The sequence below is a fragment of the Neopsephotus bourkii genome, unplaced genomic scaffold (assembly GCF_033783945.1).
Source record: "Neopsephotus bourkii isolate Nb327-2 ecotype Australia unplaced genomic scaffold, CSIRO-AGI_Nbou_v1 NB_1474, whole genome shotgun sequence".
NCBI lineage: Eukaryota > Metazoa > Chordata > Aves > Psittaciformes > Psittacidae > Neopsephotus > Neopsephotus bourkii.
Genome location: NW_026901950.1, coordinates 507,798 through 529,115, shown reverse-complemented (window position 1 = coordinate 529,115; position 21,318 = coordinate 507,798). Strand labels below are relative to the sequence as shown.

The following is a 21,318-nucleotide window of genomic DNA, read 5'->3' as shown; positions in this document are numbered from 1 at the left end:
GTCAGGATGGCCGAGCGGTCTAAGGCGCTGCGTTCAGGTCGCAGTCTCCCCTGGAGGCGTGGGTTCGAATCCCACTTCTGACAGCTATGTTTTGCACCGCCTCGTGACAACATTTTGCTTGAAGAGGAGGACATAAGGATGCCCCAGCCCGACTGAACAGGGTTAGCCAATTAACTTTAATTAAAGGTACAGGTGAGATCACATCTCAAAAGAGTTGCCTCTTGTCAGAAGTGGGATTCGAACCCACGCCTCCAGGGGAGACTGCGACCTGAACGCAGCGCCTTAGACCGCTCGGCCATCCTGACAGCTACATGCTGTGTTACCTCCCCCCCCCACTCCCCCTTCCCTGCTCTATAGGACCCGCGACCGCCGCTGTACTGCAGCCGCTGCTCACGACCCGCGGGGCACCGGGCAGAGCCGGTGGGGTCCCACCTCCCAGCAGAACCACTCGGGGAAGGGGCCGCAGGGGCAGGGGATGGGGTGAACGGGAGCAGGCCACGGGCCAGCCACCCGGTATCACAAAGCGTGAGGCAGTATAACGTGCTGGGCCATCCTCAGGTGCATGACAGGGGTCTGAGGAAACACTGAACACTTCACACTGCATGTATCTACTCATATCATAGAATCACAGAACGGATTGGGTTGGAAAGGACTTTAAAGCTCATCCAGTTCCTACAAGGATGTAGCTACAAGGCTACAAGAAACCTGGAGAGGAGCTTTGGACAAGGATCTGTAGGGACAGACAAGAGGAATGGTTTTAACCTGACAGAGGGGAGATTGAGATTAGATCCTGGCACAGGGTGCCCAGAGAAGCTGTGGCTGCCCCATCCCTGGCACTGTTCAAGGCCAGGTTGGATGGGGCTTGGAGCAGCCTGCTCTAGTGGAAGATGTCCCTGTCCATGGAGGGGGTTGGAACTGGGTGAGTTTTAACGTCCCTTCCAACACAAACCAGTCTGGGATGCAAAAGGGAGACGTGCCCGGAGCAACAGCCCCCGGCACCGGGGCACGCTGTGCCACAGAAAGGCCACAGAAGGGAGTGCAGGGAAGACCCGCGGTGTCCCGGGCCAGCAGCCGCCTTCACAGGGGTGGCAGCGCGGCGTGGAGCGTGACGGGGTGCTCCGCCCGGGGAGGGGCGGAGGAGCCCCGGGGCCGCGCGCAGGCAGTGCCCGCGGCATGGCAGGGCTGTCCCGCAGCGGGTCCCCCAGCGCCGCCGCCGCCCTGCCAGCCCTGGACGGCGCCTTCGTGCTCTCTCCGCTCGGGGGGCTGATGTGCGCCCAGGCCGTGAGTACCGCGGGGCACCGGGGAGGGTGCGCGCACGCAGCACGCGCGTGGCGGATGATGCTTTTCTTTGTCGCCCGGGGTGGGTACTGCTCGGTTTTCCTCCGGCTGCCATCTCTACCCTGTGCTCGCTCGCTAACCCCGATTAACCTCTGACCCTCAGACACCGCCACCCCCCCCCCTCTCCTCCGTCCCTCTCCAAAGCCAGAGGAAAATTCAGCTCCTTGCTCGCATACGAGTTGGAGCTCTGCTCAGCGCCGGGCAGGTCCCAGCACCCAGCACGGTTGGTCTGAGTGGACATCCTGGCGGGGCGAAAGCCAGAGGAGCCGGAGGCCTTAGGGAGCAGGGTGCCACTGCTGAGGTGGGGTGCTGTGTGTGCTCCCAGAGTGCCCTATGGCTCTCATTCTCCCTGGGCCCTCCCAGGCCTCCGGTTGCCCTCCCCTGTGTCAGGCTTTGGTGGCTTCTGTAAAAAAGCAGAAGGGTCTTTGTACCGTCAGACTGAGCAGCAGCAGTGTCACCTTCCTATAGCTTCACCATTGGAGGCAGCTGCAGAATAAACTCCTACTGCTGCTCCATCCTGGGACTTTTGGGTGCCCCGTGTGCACAGGAGTGGGTACTCAGCTGCACAGGGGTCCTGGTGTGAGCTGCCTTGCTGCGGTTGAGGTCACATTTACGCGTCCCCTCTCCCTGGGGCACTGAGTGTGCATGGTGCACAGCAGCTGGCACAGAGCTGGCTCCCTGACTCCAGAGTTCCACCTTGGGCATGGGCGTGATTGTGACGGAAGAACAAATGCTCAAGGAGGGGCATGGGAAGGACACTGTCAGGGGGTATCTTGCAGGAGCATCAGGAAAGAGAGATGGAATCAGTATCAGCAGAAGGGACCCTCCAACCCCACACCTGATCCCATTACTAGGGCCATACCATTAAACATGCTTACCCAGCTCAAATCTGCTGAACCTCACTGCTCCCCAGAACCTATTCATAAGGGCTCCTGATTTCCACTCCCCTTACAGCCGGGGGATATACGCATATTTTGTGATCACACGCATTAGAAATGGATGTGCCAGACAAGGCAGCATTGTCACAGCAGTGAGCACCAGGGCAGTGCACTGTGGCAGGACAAAGCCTCTTGTGTTTCTCCCCTGACAATAAGCCATGTGAGCTTGTGCAGGCAGTTCTGGCAGCTTCACCTGGCTCTGTCCAGCAAGATCCCAGGCTGAGAGAGCTGGGCTTGTTCAGCCTGGAGAAGAGAAGGCTCTGGGGAAACCTTAGAGCAGCTCCAGTACCTAAAGGGGCTACAAGAAACCTGGAGACGGGCTTTGGACAAGGGCCTGTAGGGACAGGACAAGGGGCAATGGCTTTAACCTGACAGAGGGGAGACTGAGCTGAGCTCTTAGGCAGAAGTTCTTCCCTGTGAGGGTGCTGAGGCGCTGGCACAGGGTGCCCAGAGAAGCTGTGGCTGCCCCATCCCTGGCAGTGTTCAAGGCCAGGTTGGACAGGGCTTGGAGCAGCCTGGTCTAGTGAAAGGTGTCCCTGCCCATGGCAGAGCGTTGGAGCTGGATGAGCTTTATGGGCCCTTCCAACCCAAACCATTCTTTGAGTCTGTGATCCCAACCCCAGCTGGGAACCAGAATACATCGTGACTGCATCTATGGCACATTCTTACCCTGGCCTTGCCATGGGCATCTCTCTGGGATGTTCAGTCGTGCTGGAAAACATGAAGGGTGCAGGGCTGGAGCCTCACATCTCCCCAGGAGGTGTGTGTGAAGGGACCCTGCTTTGCTCTGGTGCAGCCAGGAGGTGATGAAGGAGGGTGAAGCTGGGCCCACCAGCACCCCTCTGGGTGCCAGAGCCCTAGTTCTGCATCCCGGTGCGCAGGCTGTGGTCGAGACTGCAGAAATCACAGAAAGTGCCAGTTGCTTTGCTACAGCCTTTCCTTTCTAGGGCCCACTACTGTGTGCTGCTGTCTCATCCTTTGCTTGCTCCATCACGGGTTAAAGGCTTTATAAATAAAAAAATACACATAAACTTGCTGCTTCAGGGAGCTTCTTGGGAAGGGGATGGTGGAGAAGGCAGCGGGGGGTAAAGCAGGTCAGCATTTCCTCCTGAACCCAAGGATCAGGGGTGGACACAGCACAGGGCTGGGCTCTTCTATCCCTGCCAGCCAAGGGCAGAGATCTGCTCCCTGTCCCACCAGCTGTGGCTCTGCAAGGCAGTAACAGACTCGCCTACCTGGGGTTTTGTTGTGGATCACTCTGCAGGCCGACGATGCTGCAACTGTTATGCAGTTAAACCTGCTGAACAGTGAAAGCTGAGGCCCAGGAGCAGTGTACATGGGAGGTGCAAACCAGATCAGACTAGACCAAGCAGTGGGAGAAAGTCCAGAAGTTTGCTGCACCTGGGAGAGCTGAAGGCTGAGCCCTCACACATCCAGCTCTCATCCAGCCCATGAGATGTCTCTAACACTGAACCAGCCCCTGCAGAGACTGGCCCTGTGCATGGGGGCTTCTTGGTGGAGCAGGGGCCTTTGGTGTTGAGGTTACTCATGTTTCACCCCTCCTGCCTTGCAGGACATCCCTGTGCAGCTCCTGAGGCAGCAGTACCAACCATGAGCTCACCCGTGAGCGAGGAGGGTCCCAGGTGAGCTCCCTGCCCTGAGCTGTCCCTCAGTCCAGTCCTGCTGTGCTGACTGTGGGGACCCAGCTGCCAGAGGTGCAGGTGAGCCAGGGCTCCTGGGCGATGCTCTGCAGGAACCATCACCTGAACTCTTCCCTCTTTCACCCCGCAGGTGCTGGGTTTACTGGTGTGGACTCTCATCGCTGACACGACTTACTATCTCCACGCTGCCTACAGCTGGGTGATGTTTGTGTCCATCTTCTTCTGGATAGTAACAGTCCTTTTCTTCATTATTTACCTTCTACAGCTTCAGCTCAAGTTCTACGTGGTCCCCTGGTCCCTCGTGGTGCGTAGTCAAGAGGAAGCGAGTGCAGTTCCTAAATGGAAAACATACTGGGGAGATGCTGAGAGAGGAGCAAGGGCTTCACACTCTTCTGGGCTGGTGGAACAAAGTCCCCTGCACTTTGCACAATGATATTGTTTCATTCTGCCCCTCGATTGCTTAGAAAATGTTCAAAACAGGGAAGCCTGAATCAATCCAGAAAGTTACAGCCACCATGTTGCTGCTGCAGGCATGAAGTCAACCAGAAATCTCTCAGCACAGCCCAGGGTGCATGTAGTGAGATGTTACCTTGGTTTGTTCCCACTGTGAGGGGCTGAACCCTTTTCTTCAGCTTCTCCTGGGGATGAGGGAGGAATGTGAAACTGAGCCTTTTGACTGTCCCTCATCCCAGCACACGTAAGTCTGAGCCCAGACCTCACGACCTCCTCTTTGCCTTCCCCAGCTGATGATCTTCAACACTGTGGCAACTGTCCTGTACATCACCGCCTTCGTAACGTGCGCGGCTGCAGTTCAACCGACATCCTGGCGGCAATGGGATTACAACCGAAGAGCTGCGGCATCCGTAAGTAGCAGTGGGCAGGGGAAGGCCGCAGGGCCAGGCAGCTGCTGCGCTCACCCGTAGCCTCTGCTCCTCTTCCAGTTCTTCGCCTGCCTCACTATGGTTGCCTATGGGGCGAGTACCTTCTTCAGCTTCCGTGCCTGGAAAGGGCTTGGCAGCAATGCAGCCACCAGCCAAGTGACTGACCACGCATAAGGAGGACAGCAAAGCCCAGCCATGGGCCACTCTGGCTTGTGCCAGGCTTGGAGCTTCACATGCCAATAGGTCTCGCTCTTGGAGCAGCCACGGTCAGTACCAGGCCATGTGGATGCTGCTCTGTGGTCTCTGATGATGCTTCCTGCTGATGCACCCATATCAGAAACCCACCGGTGCTGTCACTGACAGCCTTACTGGGAAAACATGGACTTGCTAGAGGCTGAAGCTCCTGCTTGTCCTTGGAGTTCATCCTCACTGGAGCAGCTCCATGGAGGGGTCATTCCCATACTAAAATTCACTAAATCAAGCTCTGGTTCCCAGCTACAGTGTAAGTGATTACAACTAATGTGGTACATGAACAGTGGCAGAGCTGGAAGATGAAGCCTAAGCAAAGGAAGAAGTCTGAACTTTCTTGTATTGATTTCTAACAATTTGAAGCACAAATTATATATAAATCTTTAACAAAGAAATCCGCTAAATAAAAAAAACCTGCTAAATAAAAAATTCTTTAAAATCTACTTAAATAAAAAAGTATCTTTAAATAAAACCATCTCTAAATCCAGCACTGGAGTCTCTCAGGACAGTATTTTCTTGTAAGGTGGCAGGTACAGCATGGCATGGAGCGGGCAGCAGGAACGTCAGTGCAAGAGGGGACTGCCCCTTCCTATAGCCCAGCCCTAGGGGAGGAGGAGGAAGGCCCATGTGGTTCACCTTGCTTTGCTTCACATCCATGCACACACACATGTAGTGGGCATACAAGATCACAAAAACGTGGAAGAGGTGCCAAGGGCTTGGATGCACTCCTTCATCTAGGCTCAGCACCAATCACACCCCTGAAGCTCACAGGACCACCTATGAACCAGGAAGTCAGTTTTGCCCCTTGGTGCAGGTGGTCTTCAAATATAAAAACCATGTCTGCAGCTGCTCTGGGAACATACCCCGGATCAGTGCTTGAGAGAATTCGGAGCCACACTGTTCCCCTGCACTGCAGATCACAAATTCACCTTTCGCTTTCTGGGGACACGGGCTGGTGTTTGTCAGAACTAGGAGTGATGCCCAGCCAAATACAGCAGCTCTTCCCTTCACACCCTCCTTGTACGGGCTAATAAAAATAGATGAAACAAGTTCAATTTATTTCCAGATCTTGCTACACAGGGAAGCTGGAGCACAGTGAGCCACACTGCAAAATGCACTGCATGCACCACACAGGAGAAGGTCTAACAGCTCCTGAACAGAGGTAGGCTCAGAAAACGTAGTTGCATTAATGGAAGGTGTGAACCGAAAAGGAACTGGACAAACTGCAGCAGTCCCTGACACACCAGTCTCTGCTTGGTTTTCAGTGAGTGAAATGAAGGGTCATGTTTCCACAAATATATATATACATATATATATATATTGGTAACAGTAAGAAAATTAGCCTTTGCATGCATTGTTATGACAACATTAAAACTCTTAAACATGAAGCCAGGCTTGTACACAGGTAGTTCATTATATAGAGACATTTAATCTCTCTTAAAAAGCCCCTCTGCCTGATTGAAAACACACTGAAACAGGGATGAGTAATAGGAGTGTGACAGAGGGACAAGTTATCCTGGGGACAGAGGCCCATAGAAACACAGACAGGAGAAAGCAGCACAGAGGCAGGCAGGTCTTGCAGGGATCACCAAGATACAATTCCCCATCAAAAGAACAACTGACCCCCAGCATGCCTTGTGGCCTCTGGATTAACAAGAGGCCTTGTTTAAAATACAGCAGAACTCCTAACAGAATGTAACTGCCGAGGTACTTACTCATACTGCCATTGACTGAAGTAATTAACTGAAACAACTGCAACAGGAAAAGAATGAAAATGTACTTCAATAAAAACAATGACAGGATATTTTCAATTTTAGCTGCAAACCATTACTTTAGCTCTACAATTACAAAATACATCAACAGGATTCCTTTAAAGTTCCAGGATTCTTCATCTGCAGAAGCAAAGTCTTGCATAAACTGGTCTAGGAGGAAGACATTGATGACTTGTTTAGTGAAGTCACCACTAGCCCACTGCTTAAATCCACACTTCGGCCTTCCTTTTCCTAGAAACATGGGAGAAAAAGAAATCTGTGACTCAATGCTGTTTTGGAATAAGCAGTTCAAAAACTAAAACGGGCAATACACACTCTGTTGGCTGCACCAAATCAGTATAAAATTACACATTACCTGAGCATCTGAGATTGAATGTGAATCTAAACTTCAAGAAGAGGTTCTGCAGGAAACCCTGCAGTAAGCGCACCATTGCTCTGCTGGCCAGGGCAGAGCAGATTCTTGCTCACATCAGTCAAGAACACCCAGGCAGCACTCAGGGAACAAGGGAGATCTTGCTTCTGTGGTCTGTCTCTCAGGAGAGGTGCAAACCCCAGCTGAAGCTACACCTGCTGCCGAGACATGCACTACCTCTTCCTCCTCAATCTGCCCTTGTTTTCAGAACACTTTAAGGGGTGTGGGAGGCGTCAGAAGGCTTAACTCTGACAGCAATTTTGACTCTTTTGCTCCTTTGTCAAATGTGACTTGACATGTAGTGTGACTGGAGAGCCTTTTCATGTATTGCATTTCCCTAGGAAAAAGCTTATCCCAAAATCTTAATACTTTTGTTTTGTTTGTTTCTCCAGCCTGGACAGAAGGGAAGAGAAATACAAATGGAATAAGCTTAAAAAGCTAAGTTTGGATGAGTGGGGAGTGGGAAGGAGAGAAAAAAGTATAGAACCACAGGATGGTCAAGGTGAGATGGGAGCTCTTGAGGTCACCTGGTCCAAACCCTCTGTTTAAGCAGGGCCACTCCGAGAACAGAGACTCCACAGTCTGACTTGGGCAACCTCTGTCAGTGCTCGGTCACCCTCACAGTGAAAAAGTGTCTCCTGAAATTCAGTTGGAAATCAATGTTCAAAGATGTACAAAGAGTGTGTTTCTGAAGAACTGCTCCACATACCAGCTTCATTCATGTTTTCTAGAAATCATTAAAAGTGTGGTTTGTGTTTAAACGGCCACTCAGTGAAGTTTTTTTCCTTCTGACCCTGATACAGCCTTTGAATAAATGCTGCTGCCTACTGTAGTAAACACGACCTTTGGTACTCTCAGACAGAGCTACACAAAACCAACGGCCATTATACCAATGAAAATAAACAACGTGACATACTTACAGCTCTGTAATCCAGAAACATTTCTTTGAAAGCCAGAAAGTCAATAAATGTGAGAAGCATATCAAATATGTCACCTGCAATTTCATCTTTGTGCTGTCTATAGAGAGAAGAATTTGGGGAATTAGAAAACTGTGTGAGAAATAGTTATTTTAAAATGGCTTGAGGATAAAAGGGGATACTGGGAAGAGGAGAGCAATATCAAAATTTAAACAAGAATGTCTAAAATAAAGCAAAACTTTAGCCAAGTATTATCTTGCACTTCTGATGAAAACATTTAGAAGAAAGTACTTGTGCTCCCTTCTCAGCCTGTCACAGAATCCCAGACTGGTTTGTGTTGGAGGGGACCTTAAAGCTCGTCCAGCTGCTCCAAGTCCCATCCAGCCTGGCCTTGAACACTGCCAGGGATGGGGCAGCCATAGCTTCTCTGGGCACCCTGTGCCAGCGCCTCAGCACCCTCACAGGGAAGAACTTCTGCCTAAGAGCTCATCTCAGTCTCCCATCTGCCAGGTTAAAGCCATTGCCCCTTGTCCTGTCCCTACAGGCCCTTGCAAATATTTCAACAAGACTTTCTTAATAGTTTAAGGCTGGTTTTGTTTTATTGTTGTTTTGTTGTTGTTCTTTTAAAATATTTTATTAAATTTAATTAATTTCTTTAAAAGGAGCTTTAACTTAAACAGTCTAAGTGAGTTCATAGTAATTTCCTAATGTCCTATTACAAGAAAAAAAAAATCTAATATTTTAAGATATTCAGTTCCCACCTATATTTGATTCTCTTATTCAAGGGGAAAACCAGTGGTCTTACAGAAGTGATCTCTTCATGAAGCTGGTTAAACTGAAGTGACCAAATGCAATGATTAAGACAAACCAAAGTCTTCTCTGAATATTTTGTACACAAAATATTTCAGTAAAAGCATTTCAGCACATGCTTTTTAAAAGACTATCAGGCTATTTAAGTGTCCCACACCATACCTGTGATAAACAAGATAAACTGGATTCAAAGTGACAGTGATTATGAAAAGCCTCCAGTGTTCTCATTCTGATTTCTCTTCCTACCCCTTAAAATCTGATATATTTCAGCATAACAGTTCAGAAATTCAGAGTAGCAGGACATGCTAAAGGCAAGAAAAGTGGTCAGTCATTGCCTGCATGAATACTTATGTTTTTAATTCATGACGAACATCTTTCTAAAAGGGAAAACTTCGAAACCACAGCTTTAATGTAGATAAAAAGAATTAAGAGTCTCATAAGTCATCCCCCAATCAAAAGCAAAGCAGACACTTACTGCAGTGACATTATGAAAGCAGTCATATTGAAACCAGGAATCCGTTCAAGCAACTTTTCTTCAATGTATTTCTCTACTAAATGGATCTGAAAAAAACCCAAACAAACCACCTCTGTAACATCACATAACAAATTTCGGGAGCAGATTCCAAAACAGCACATCTTCCTTACAAAGAGACCTTATTGGCACTTTGTATTATCCTCACTAGGCAAACAACTGGAGATTCCTTGGCTGGGAATTGCGAGACCACCACTGAGACAGAGCTGAACATTTTTGCTGGTAATGTTGTTGAGAACAAATGCTATTTGTACCTAGCAACAAATCATTTTTAACTCATTGGATAGCACTGACTAGTAGGCTGGTAGAATTTCATAATTATGCTTGCCATGAAGAATGCAACTGAAGTGTCCAGTACATTAAATACTACTACTGGAAAAGAACAAACTTTGTTATGCACACATTAAACACATTATATACTACAGCAACAGCCTAGATTTCTATTCAGGACAGTTATATAACTTCTAAAACATATATAGAAATTTTCAGGTGAAAAAAAGGGCAAGGAATCAGGCCTCCAGAAAACATCTTGTTCATAGATCATGACTGTGTCAGAAGGAGAGAGCAGGCAGCATGTTGGCTCTGCTCCATATAAAACCAGTAGTTCATAAAGGAGGGAATATAGGAACTGACACTGGCCTCAAGAAAGGTAAAAAATAATACATGCAAAACATAGGAAAATGGTATCTTACATATTCATTAAAAATACAAGTATAGATGAGCTTGTTTTCTTCTGAGTCATCAAATGCCTGGTAGTGCTTCTCCATAAAAGTCCTCTGCATTAGCTGGAAATCATCATCTGGGCCACAACAAAAATGCATCACACAGTTAGGAGTTCAATCATTCTTTCTGAACACAAACCCCATATTCACTAGTCCTCTGCTCCCTTGTTGTACCCACAGAGCCCAGTGCACGTGCGGAATCCGTCACACCAGTCCCACAGCTGCTACTGAGCCACCACTGCTGACCCATCTGTGACAAGACACGAGACTGCTGGTGGACAGCTCTGCTGCTCCAGCCAGAGAGTGGCGTCAACAGGACAACAGCACATCTGTTTGTGTTCTGGCAGCATTCAGAATAGAATGGGACCAACACATCAACCTAACAAGGTCTATAATTACTTCTCAGAAGTTTCACTTACACTTAGTATTAGCAAAGAAGTGCTCCTGCTCTATGCTTCATTAATAAGGTTATTCATTCTGAACACCTTCTTATTCAAGTGCTCAAGTCAGCAAAACATATGTATTTTTTAATAAAATTACTAAAATTCTTCACTACAAGATTTCAGATTTTTTTTTCTTGAATTAAAAAATACTTGTGAAATTCCCAGATTCATTTTCAATTGCTAGGTAATTCTCTTCCAGTTGCAGAAGGAAGCAAGAATAAAAATTAATGTTGCAGGTGACCACCAAATTCAACAGAACAGATGTAAGTGTAAAGTTCATTTACGGAATCATACAACGGTTAGGGTTAGAAAGGATCATCCAGTTCCAACCCCCCTGCCATGGGCAGGGACACCTCACACTAAACCATACCACTCAACACTCCATCCAGCCTGGCCCTTAATATTGCCAGGGATGGAGCATTCACAACTTCTTTGGGCAACCCATTTCAGTGTCTCACCACATTCACAGTAAAGAACTTCCTCCTTATATCTAAGCTGAACATCTCCTTTAAGTTTTAACCCATTACCCCTTGTCCTATCACTACAGTCCCTGATGAAGAGTCCCTCCCCAGCATCCCTATAGGCCCCCTTCAGATACTGGAAGGCTGCTATGAGGTCTCCACGCAGCCTTCTCTTCTCCAGGCTGAACAGCCCCAACTTTCTCAGCCTGTCTTCATATAGGAGGTGCTCCAGCCCTTGATCATACTCATGGCCCTCCTCTGGACTTGTTCCAACAGTTCCATGTCCTTTTTATGTTGAGGACACCAGAACTGCACACAATACTCCAAGTGAGGTCTCACAAGAGCAGAGTAGAGGGGCAGGATCACCTCCTCCAACCTGCTGGTCATGTTCCTATGATGCAGCCCAGGATGCAGTTGGCTTTCTGGGCTGTGAGTACTCACTGGAGATGGCTCATGTTCATTTTCTCATCGACCAGCACCCCCAAGTCCTTCTCTGCAGAGCTGCTCTGAATCTCTTCTCTGCCCAGCCTTTAGCTGTCCCTGAGATCACCCCAACCCAGGTGTAGGACCTTGCACTTGGCATGGTTAAACTTCATGAGGCTGGCATCAGCCCACCTCACAAGCGTGTCAAGGTCCCTCTGGATGGCATTCCTTCCCTCCAGCGGATCAACCAAACCACACAGCTTGGTGTCATCGGCAAACTTGCTGAGGGCGCACTCAATCCCACTGTCCATGTCAGCGACGAAGATGTTGAACAAGACCGGTCCCAACACCGATCCCTGAGGGACACCACACGTTACTGGTCTCCAGCCGGACATTGAGCTGCTGTCCACAACTCTTTGTGTGCGGCCATCCAGCCAGTTCTTTATCTACCGAGTGGTCCATTCATCAAATTGATGTCTCTCCAATTTAGAGACAAGGATGCAGCGTGGGACAGTGTTGAACGCTCTGCTCAAGTCCGGGTAGATGATGTCAACTGCTCTATCCCTGTCCACCAGTTCTGTAGCCCCACCACAGAAGGCCACCAAACCCATCAGGCAGGATTTCCCCTTAGTGAAGCCATGCTGGCTGTCACCAAGCACCTTGTCATTTTTCATGTACCTTAGCATGCCTTCCAGGAGAATCTGCTCCAAGATTTTGCCAGGCACGGAGCTGAGACTGACTGGTTTGTAATTCCCTGGGTCATCCATTTTCCCCTTCTTGAAAATGGGGGTTATATTTCCCTTTTTCCAGTCATCGGGAACTTCACCTGACTGCCATGATTTTTCAAATATGAGGGACAGTGGCTTAGCAACTTCATTTGCCAGCTCCTTCAGGACCCGTGGATGGATTTCATCAGGTCCCATGCACTTGTGTACATTCAGTTTCTTAAGATGGTCCCTGCGTCTGCCTTCCAAGACTTGGGTGGTGTGGTCAGAGCATTTGCCAGTGAAGACCAAGGCAAAGAAGTCATTAAGAACCTCAGCCTTCTCCAAATCCAGGGTAGCCAGTTCTGCTGATAGCTTCTGGAGACGGCCCACGTTGTCCCTAGTCTGTCTTTTATTTGCTACATACCTACAGAATCCATTCCTGTTATCTTTCACATCCCTTGCCAGATTTAATTCTAACTGGGCCTTCGGTTTCCTGACCGGGTCCCTAGCTTCCCGGATAACGTCCCTGTATTCCTCCCAGGCCGCCTGTCCTTGCTTCCACCTTTTATAAGCTTCTTTATTCCCCTCTATGTTTCTTCAGCAGCTCCTTATCCATCCATGGAGGTCTCCTGGCCGTCCTGCTGCCATTTCCTTCTAGTCAGGATGCAACGCTCCTGAGCTTGTAGCAGGTGATCCTTGAGTATCAACCAGCAGTCTTGGGCCCCCCTGCCCTCTAGGGCTGTTTCCCATGGAACCTTACTAAGCAGGTTCCTGAAGAGGCCAAAGTCCGCTCTCTGTAAGTCCAGGGCAGTGAGCTTACTGCTTTAACACAGTGTTAAAACACAGCAGTCTCATCTTTCTAAACCTTTGTGCATTCAAAATCAGTTTGTTAGCATTTTTCCAGATTCAGCTACATCACTAGGCAATTGAGGCTGCAGAATCTACCTCTCTCTGGGAAGGATGTGGTTGGAAAGTTAACGTGCTATTCTCATGAAGCAGTTAGTGGCTGACTGGCACAAATTGTGTCTTGGTATCTTGTACCTCCATGCAGACTGATTTCTCAGGTAACATCACGGTTCTGAGAATTTAGCACCTAAAACTGCCTAAGCTCATATGATGAGACTAGCAGAATTCCATGTCCCTGCTGTGAACAGGTCCTGCCACCTTATGACTGTGTGCATGCATATAAGTTACAGGCAACACAATCAACTTGGAAGAACAGTCTCAAAAAGAGGAAAGTGACAAGATGTGATGACACCCATCTCCAGCTATGCACAGGTGCTGCAAAAACAGAGAAAATAAACTGCTCCCAACGTTCAGCAGAGAAAGAACAAGGAACATGTTAAAACTGCAGGACAGGCACTTTATATTCCAGATTACAGCAGCACCAGCTAGGCATGACAGCAAATTGTCTGGACAAACTGTGGCAGCTTTTAAGCCTATCCCAACAAACAAGGTAGGAAGAGCTGAGGAAGGGAACATTGCATCTGAGCCTCCGCCATCCCCTTCAGAAGAGGGTATAAAAATCCCTGGAAACTTCTATGTAAGATTTACAAGTATCTTTACTGCTTATTTAGAAGCAGCATACTGTAGTTGTGCAGAGAATAGTTTTCAAGATTAATAAGCGCACCGTTGTGCAAACAACACACAAAAGACTTTTGCATATATTTTTCCTACTCTACCAAGTTAGGGGTCATAGGAACAAAGGAATAAAAGCACTCAGGAAGCAGGAAGGGGCTATTTTAGTTCTGTATGTCTGCTAACAGAAGAGCAGCTTGAAATATGTGAAGCACACATCTTGTTGTCTACAACTACTTGCAGAACTTACCCATTACAATATCCTCCAGATTCCCAACAACTGCATCAAACTCTGCATCAGAGAAGGAGGAGCTGAAAGCAATGAAAGACCATACTGCATAAAGCTGTATTTCTAGCACAGCAGAAATAAAAGTTTAAAAGTTATAATTAAAAACTGTTAACAAAAGCCTAAGCACAAATCAGCCTAGTAATTACAAAATTACTGAATAATTCCCTGGTTTCAACCTACAAAATAATCCATGGCACTGATGATCAGACTGCTTCATAGGATTCTCATTAGGACTCTACTCTATTTCACCCAGTTAGGTGCCTAATTGAAAAAAAAACAAACCCATGTTGTTTCACTGGCATTACTACCAAGGTAATTCCAGTTCTGGTGCAGAAGGATATAAAGAGTGCAATTAGAAGAGAAATTAAGTGTTTTCCAGCCCACAGTTCCCAGCTGCTACCACAAGCTTTCCTTCTGCTCTCTTCGACATGTAAACTCTGAAAGGTGATCAGAGAACTCTGGACATCCTAGAGAATATTTTGAAATACTTAATCTTGTGGAACCACTTCAATTCAACAGATACACAAATACCACACAACAGAAGCAATTTAAATATTCTTCTTATGCAAGAAACATCCCTACACACTACAAGTAAATGGCATAATCTCCTATGCTCATTCTATAGTGAGTAAATTTAAAAATTAAACCCCATTATGGATCTGAAGTAATCCGGGGAAGAAACCTTTGGTACCAGCATTGCAGGACTCTGGATCCCTCTGCTAAATCTATTACTGCACAGCTTGTTCAGTCACAGTAAATAATCCACAGGATCTCCTTCGCATTCACAGTTCATCTTTAGTGGGGGATGAACTCTTCCTATATTCTCCAGGAGATAAAAGTCAGGGGTTTTTTTCTTACATGAGGGAAACAAGACTCATAGGACATTTGTCTTTAAGAAGAAAAACAGCTTTGATCAGCGAAAGCACCATTTAAATTAAATTAAAAGCCTCTCTCTTTCGGATTTCTCTTTAGAGCAGAACACTCTTTCAGGATAGCTTTTAAAAAACTCATTGCAGTTACTTTTCTAGTGAAATTAATTCAATAACATTTTAACCAACTATAATGAGCCATAGGGCTCATTCTGACCAGAAAAAAAACAAAAAATCTATTTGACTTAAAAAGGCATTTGATTACCAAGCGAAGCACCATTCCTGATCTGTTGTCTTGGGAGATGAGCAAAGCCAAGGCAAGGGACTGGAAAAGGCTCTTTTTCCACCAGGGGGCACAACACCATCAGGAGAGGTGCTGGCACAGACCAGTCGAAACATAAGATGCCGCGATCAAGTTAAGGATTAAGACAAAAGGGCTCATCCCCTCTAGCTTACATTCAAGAAAAGCACTTTGCTACAGGTAATTTCCACTCTTTTCCCTACTCCAAATAAAAGCTACTACTAGTTACAGAGCTTAATTTAACAGCAACAGAAAATTTAAAGTATGAATTTAAAGCTTGTAAGACAAATAATGGAGTTTTATCTGGTTCAAAACAGCAGCATTTCCACCTCTCTACACAACACATGTGCATCTGCATACCTGAAGAAACACAGGCTCACGAATCTTCTGGTTTAAGCCTCTATTGCCTTATTGTGCACAACTAGGCCACCACAATGTGGGCTGCTCCCGCAGCCCCAGCATGTGGCCATTTATGACAGTCTGTACACCGAAAGAACAAAAAACTAGAGAGACCAAGGCACAGTCACACATCCTTTTTCCACAAGCTTCAGGAAAAGAGTATGCCAGACAAATGTGGGGCAAAGCAGTGTAAAATTTTATCAAACTTGGTTCAGGTCATAGAATCCCAGACTGGTTTGAGTTGGAAGGCACCTTAAAGTTCATCCAGTTCCAACCCCTGCCACGGGAAGGGACACCTTCTACTAGACCAGGTTGCTCCAAGCTTCATCCACTGCCAGGGATGGGGCAGCCACAGCTTCTCTGGGCAACCTGTGTCAGGGCCTCAGCACCCTCACAGGGAAGAACTTCTGCCTCAGATCTTAACTCAATCTCCCCTCTGTCAGCTTAAAGCCATTCCCCCTTGTCCTGTCCTTACAGGTCCTTTTCCAAAGCCCCTCTCCAGGTTTCTTGTAGCCCCTTTAGGCACTGGAAGCTGCTCTAAGGTCTTCCTGGAGCCTTCTCTTCTACAGGCCAAACCCAGCTCCCTCAACTTGTCTCCAGAGCAGAGGTCAGCTGCAAATGGTCTCAAATGTCTAGAAGGAGTATATTTAAACACAGAGGAATAGTTTCTTCTTAGAATCTATGGCATAAGACAACATATGCTCTTGAAAAGGAGACAGAAATTTCAAAGTGAACATAAAAAAAAGTAGTTCAGCCTTACAATACTTATTTTGATCACTCAGCCAGAAAGACCTAGTGCTATGTCCATTGCAGTTACTTTTAGTTTCACTTAACTAAACCCTGAACTGACGAGATTCCCTCCTGCAGCTTTACATTCTGCGCCCTTATTCTCCTAGAGGAAGAATCTGCAAACCAGTGGGGTGTAAATTCATTTGTGTAATTATATCCCTATGGAGAGTTTTTAACTAGTAATAAGCTTACTGAAAGTCTGACGCAGATCATAGCATACTCACATGGCTACATCAAAGGTTTCTTCATCAGAATCCTCCATTGCTCCTGCATAGCCAGGGTGGGGGAGAGACAATCTTTCTGCTGTTACCAGTTATTTCTTCTTTTCAGACAAAATGCTAAGAAACAACGTATGACTTGTCATTAATACAAATTAAATTGTTAAGTTACCAAATGCTTCTCAAAAAGTGGAATTGCAGAGGCATAAATTTTAGAGGTAGGGCATGTTCTTCCAAAGTTACTGCTACTTCTTTTCTGTAATAACCCGAGTTCTCAAGGAACTGTCTCTGCTTCCCCAGACAACAGGCTCAGAACTGCACACACCTGGAGTTAGTCTCCATAAAGGGGCTTCAGGTGACCTTTACACATTTTCTCCTGAAGCACCTGTGACTATTATATAGACAAGGAGACGAAGGCAGGTAAGATGCTACTCTGATCCGGTGGGTCCTGGGGAGCTCGCAGACCAGATCTGGCCAGCGAGGGGCTATGCCCGGGCCAGACCCTCGGCCCGTGGCTGGGAGCAGCCGCTGACCCCTCACACAGGCAGGACAGGGCACACGGCTCCCCACGACCACTGCAGACCGGCGGGCTGGCGCGGGGATACCCGCGTTCTCCCCCTCCCCGCCGGTGGGTGACCCATCGCCGAGGGCGGGAGCCAGCTCTACGGCATCACTCCATGGGACAGGAGAAAGAAAGAGCGCGGTACTCTCCTCCCCCTTCTCAGTCCTGGCTTTAGTGCAGCCCCAGCCCTGTCCTCCCAGCCTACCTCACCGTTCCTCAAGAAGGCCTCGGGGGCCGGGCCTTCCCCTTCCGTCTTGAAACGACTCCCATATGACCCGTTCCGGTCAGCTCCCCTCTCCCCACTCCTCCGTCACCTCCCGCCTGCCCCGAGTGTGGCCTGTGGCCCGTGACCCAGCCCTGCTCGCACCTCCCGCTGCCGCGGCACCGCCGTCGCCCAGCCCGGCCGTCTCCACAGAAACACTTCCTTCCGCCCCGCCCTCAGCCAATCGAAGAGCGGAGGCGGCCGCGGAGGGCCCACCCACACCGGGGGAAGCGGTGCCCGCCTCAATGGGGGCCGTGTGTTGTCAAGAGGTGTCGTGGCGGCGGGAGTGCCCTGGGAATGAAAGGAGCACACAGACAGCGTGCTTCTTTATGGTGCGCTCAGCTCACCCGCCGGTATTAACGCGGGTTTTCTCCTCGCAAAGCATGGGCCTGAGGGCAGCACTCTGAAGCCGAGGGTTCAGTGTATCTTGGGCCACCTGGCAGAAGGCTGTGCCCCACCACTTCCCTGCCCTGCACGGGCCTCGCCCTTCGGCCTGAGAGACAGTTTCTTGTGCAAGGGCTGCCTGCATCACCCCCCAGCACCATAGCGGTTGGAAGCCCGGCACTTAACCAGCAGCAAAGAATTAAAGAACAGCAAATGGCTTTCACGACTTTATTGTTGAATGGACGACTTCACTACAACTTCTTCCCCTTCCTGAGCGCCTGCAGAGCCACCACCTCCCCTCCCAGTCCCAGAGCCCTTGGAGCACACAGGGACCGAGGGAGAGAGTGCAGTAGTGGTGGAGGATCGAGCTTTACAAAGACACTCCCATGGTGAATTCCAGCAGAAAGCCAACCGAGTGGTGCAGTCTTTCCATTTGTGAAATGAACAGAACAGTTCTCTGGGACACAGCTCCCTCCTCCATCTCCACTGGCTTCCATACCCAGCACCAGCTACATGGAAGACGATCTGGGGCAAAATTTTCGAAGCATTCACATCTTTCCAACAAAGGACGCAGGCACTTAGTCCCATGTCCACAGAGGCAGCGAAGCTCTTCAGTCACCTCCATTTCAAGGGGACACCAGACATCTAAGCCATTGTGGACCTGGGCCTTAAATGCTTAATGTCATGCAGCAGTTGATCGGAATGTGGAGTCCTAGGCACTTCTGTGCTTCTGAAAACTTTACCTCAGTTAATCCTGGCCAGGGAAACCAAAGCCCTGAAGTTCCTAAAATCAGTTAAGGCAGAGTTCAAAATGGGTCTGGCCCACTTCTTCCCTAAAGCATGGTTTGTATCTTCGTACCTTAGGCGTAAACACCTATCATTGCATTTGGAAGCATTGAAAAACTTCAAGTGGTTCTGAAATCCTAACATCCTCATGGCAGTGATGGTGTTCACATTTGCGCATTGAGCAGCGAGGAGGGAGGTACTCAGCCCTGACCGGCAAGACGGATTACAGCAAACCCTTGTAAAGTACTGTCAGCTAGGAAATAAGGTCCCTGCAGCACAGATCTGCCAGTCTGACTAATCAAAGCAGGCATTTCTAGGCAGAATTGAATTATCATTTTAGCAAAAAGACTAACCAACACTCCAGTTTTGGATTCAGTCTATATTTGGAAAAAAGTCAACAAGAAAAAATGATGGACAGAACTGTCCTAATTCACACATCGTACTCCAGAGGTTCAAGAGAAACAAACAGAAACACTTTTTTCCTTCCCCCCGCCCCCCTCTTCCTAATGTGTATCTCTGGATGAAATTCAGCACCTTTGCATTAGCAAAGGCAGCAGGTGAAACAGAGAGCTTGACTGGTACCTGCATGCAGACCTCTTTGCTCTTATTAAAGTTAGTAGGAAGCAAAAGTGCTCAAGAGGAAGAAGCAGCCTCAGCTCTGCTGTGTTACTACTTGACAGTAAAGGTAAGTGATTTTAAAGAGAAGATACATCGCAGCGTAAGAATTCACTGCCACATACTCTGCTGTTGAATCACTGCCAAGAAGCGTAACTCTACCAGGTTTTGTGCTACTTCACTGACACCAGCTGTGAACCCCATTTCCTTCTAGGAACCTAGTAAGACACATACGTGCTGCCTGCTGAAATGCATTCTTAACATATGAACATCACAAGTGTGTAACTGAACTGGAGCAGAGATTCCCAGTGGGTGATCCCTACCAAAACATGAAGTGTGGCCGCAAAAGTGCTCAGAGCAGGGCTGACATGTGGCAAGCAAGGTGCATTTTTAGAGTTAGAGAGTAAGACTCAACTTCCTGTCCAAATAACATTTTTTTAAATAAACTGGCCCCAAATTCTCCTCTAATCTTTTAAGATAGCTCAGTATTTCCAAAGTGAATATAACTTTATAAATCAACACTGATTAAAAAAAGATGTTTGATGATATCTTAAAAAATACCCAGAATATCAAATTAATTCCAGTCCAATGTTACAATTAGTTAAGAATACCTCCTGAAAATTATATCCTTACAAAAAAATGTGGGTACTGAAGTTAAAAGCATCATAAACCTGAAAATACCAACAATCTTTTAATGTTTAAAGACAAATCAGAACATTCTTTGGAATCACCAGGTTATTATAGTGTGAGTTTCTCTCTGGTCTCCACACTGTCTTTTCAAATCACTCTGTGTATGGATTAAGTCTTTGAGCAGTTTAATATCCCCTGTAGGAAAATACAGTCTCTGACCAGCAGGAGGCTACATTGAACAGGAAAACATTGGCATTCTCTTTTTAGTACTGACTTCTGCCAAAAATAAGAGATTTTTGAGCACAAGACAGAACAGCACTGGTTTAGGAGATAATTATTTGCTCTTCTTTTCTAAAATGCATTGTATGTGTACTTCCAGTGCAAATTTTTCCAGCACTTGTGACAGGCAAGAAGGAAAGGGGGAAGAAGAGAGACACTCTCCTATGGTCTTGCTTGGAGGAACCAACAGCCATAGCACACTGACCTACCAGCTCTCCTTATTCTTGAAATCAGTTCCCATTGCTGGCAACTTGGAATATAAAGATTTCATTTTTAAGATTAACAGATAACAGGTTAGCATGAAATCTGGCCGTGGCTATGGTTTTATGCATGTAAAGATTGGTCAGAGATTCTTTCCCCTTTCAGCATTGGTTTGAGTTAATTGGAAACAAGTCTGTAGTATTTCTCCACGTGTGTCATGATATGTGAGAGATCTGTCTGACTCGGGTTTGTATCTCCTGTCGACACAAGGGGCAGGTCTCCAGCTGCAAGGCACACTCCATACACAGGTCACTGCAGGAGAAGACAAATCAGTTAAAGCCTGCATTTACAGTGTAAAAAACTCAGCAAAACAAGACAAAACCCAAGCACTAAGCAGTTCAGTTAGCCTCCTAGAAACACATTCAAGATAAGTCTTTCAGACTGGAGATTAGGAATTGCAAGTCAGGTGTTGTGATCTACAGGCTTTGAGAGGAGCTCCTGTTGCTCAGCATCTTAAAGACCCAGTGCCACTGGTTGGGATTACACTTTGTTCATCTGGAGAACAGTTGGTCCCAGTGCCTTGCTGGGGCTTGTTGCCACTTCTTGTGGACACACACAGGGCACCCCTCATTTTAACTTTCCAGCATCCAGATGCATGGCAAGACTGCTTTCATCCACAAGTGCTCTAAAAACACTAAGGAACTGGACTTAGCTAAATTAATTTCCTAGTAGGCTCCTTAAAGGCAGGAAAATGCTATTATCATATTACTCACACTGCTGTCCCATTTTTATGTCTTAGAGAAATCTGTTACTTCAAACAATCCATTCGTTGAACATTTAATGAGTATTTGGGCATATAATGAATTTTCTGCTCTCCTCATGTGATCTGG

The 21,318-nt window shown here is 47.4% G+C and overlaps 3 protein-coding genes and 2 non-coding genes across 6 annotated transcripts in view; 2 read left to right on the top strand and 3 right to left on the bottom strand.

Annotated features, from left to right (window-relative positions):
* TRNAL-CAG (transfer RNA leucine (anticodon CAG)) lies at window positions 1-83 on the top strand. Its single transcript has one exon. It is a non-coding gene; the product is annotated as a tRNA-Leu (tRNA).
* Window positions 84-222: 139 nt separating this feature from the next.
* Window positions 223-305, bottom strand: TRNAL-CAG (transfer RNA leucine (anticodon CAG)). Its single transcript has one exon. It is a non-coding gene; the product is annotated as a tRNA-Leu (tRNA).
* Window positions 306-1,120: 815 nt separating this feature from the next.
* PLLP (plasmolipin) lies at window positions 1,121-5,474 on the top strand. The gene is made up of 4 exons (XM_061369107.1): window positions 1,121-1,281; window positions 4,068-4,241; window positions 4,681-4,800; window positions 4,879-5,474. Exons 1-4 carry the CDS (start codon window positions 1,174-1,176, stop codon window positions 4,990-4,992), a joined length of 516 nt encoding a protein of 171 aa, XP_061225091.1. The 5' UTR covers window positions 1,121-1,173; the 3' UTR covers window positions 4,993-5,474.
* A 630-nt stretch (window positions 5,475-6,104) lies between these two features.
* Window positions 6,105-17,572, bottom strand: ARL2BP (ADP ribosylation factor like GTPase 2 binding protein). The gene is made up of 7 exons (XM_061369108.1): window positions 17,477-17,572; window positions 16,716-16,829; window positions 14,095-14,156; window positions 10,203-10,309; window positions 9,454-9,539; window positions 8,172-8,268; window positions 6,105-7,070 (listed from the first exon to the last, which is right to left on the bottom strand). The coding sequence occupies exons 2-7, from the start codon at window positions 16,751-16,753 to the stop codon at window positions 6,990-6,992; spliced, it is 471 nt and encodes a 156-aa protein (XP_061225092.1). The 5' UTR covers window positions 16,754-16,829; window positions 17,477-17,572; the 3' UTR covers window positions 6,105-6,989.
* Window positions 17,573-19,199: 1,627 nt separating this feature from the next.
* The window catches only part of RSPRY1 (ring finger and SPRY domain containing 1), a 28,141-nt gene continuing 26,022 nt past the window's right edge, over window positions 19,200-21,318 (bottom strand). For both annotated transcript variants that reach the window (XM_061369103.1, XM_061369104.1), the window contains one exon: window positions 19,200-20,740. In XM_061369103.1, coding sequence (XP_061225087.1) covers window positions 20,644-20,740 — 97 coding nt within the window. In that variant the 3' untranslated portion in view covers window positions 19,200-20,643. The remainder of the gene's footprint in view (window positions 20,741-21,318) is intronic.

What these genes read in the sequence shown, in the direction of transcription:
- ARL2BP (XM_061369108.1), bottom strand. Translation starts at nt 16,753, where the DNA reads ATGGAGGATTCTGATGAAGAAACCTTTGATGTAGCCAT. An exon ending in CTTGTATTTTTAATGAATAT is followed by an intron (nt 9,540 to 10,202) that starts GTAAGATACCAT and finishes GGTTTTTTTCAG; the next exon opens with ATCCATTTAGTAGAGAAATA. An exon ending in TGTTTCTGGATTACAGAGCT is followed by an intron (nt 7,071 to 8,171) that starts GTAAGTATGTCA and finishes CCATGTTTCTAG; the next exon opens with GAAAAGGAAGGCCGAAGTGT.
- PLLP (XM_061369107.1), top strand. Translation starts at nt 1,174, where the DNA reads ATGGCAGGGCTGTCCCGCAGCGGGTCCCCCAGCGCCGCCGCCGCCCTG. An exon ending in TGGTCCCCTGGTCCCTCGTG is followed by an intron (nt 4,242 to 4,680) that starts GTGCGTAGTCAA and finishes TGCCTTCCCCAG; the next exon opens with CTGATGATCTTCAACACTGT. An exon ending in ACCGAAGAGCTGCGGCATCC is followed by an intron (nt 4,801 to 4,878) that starts GTAAGTAGCAGT and finishes CTCCTCTTCCAG; the next exon opens with TTCTTCGCCTGCCTCACTAT.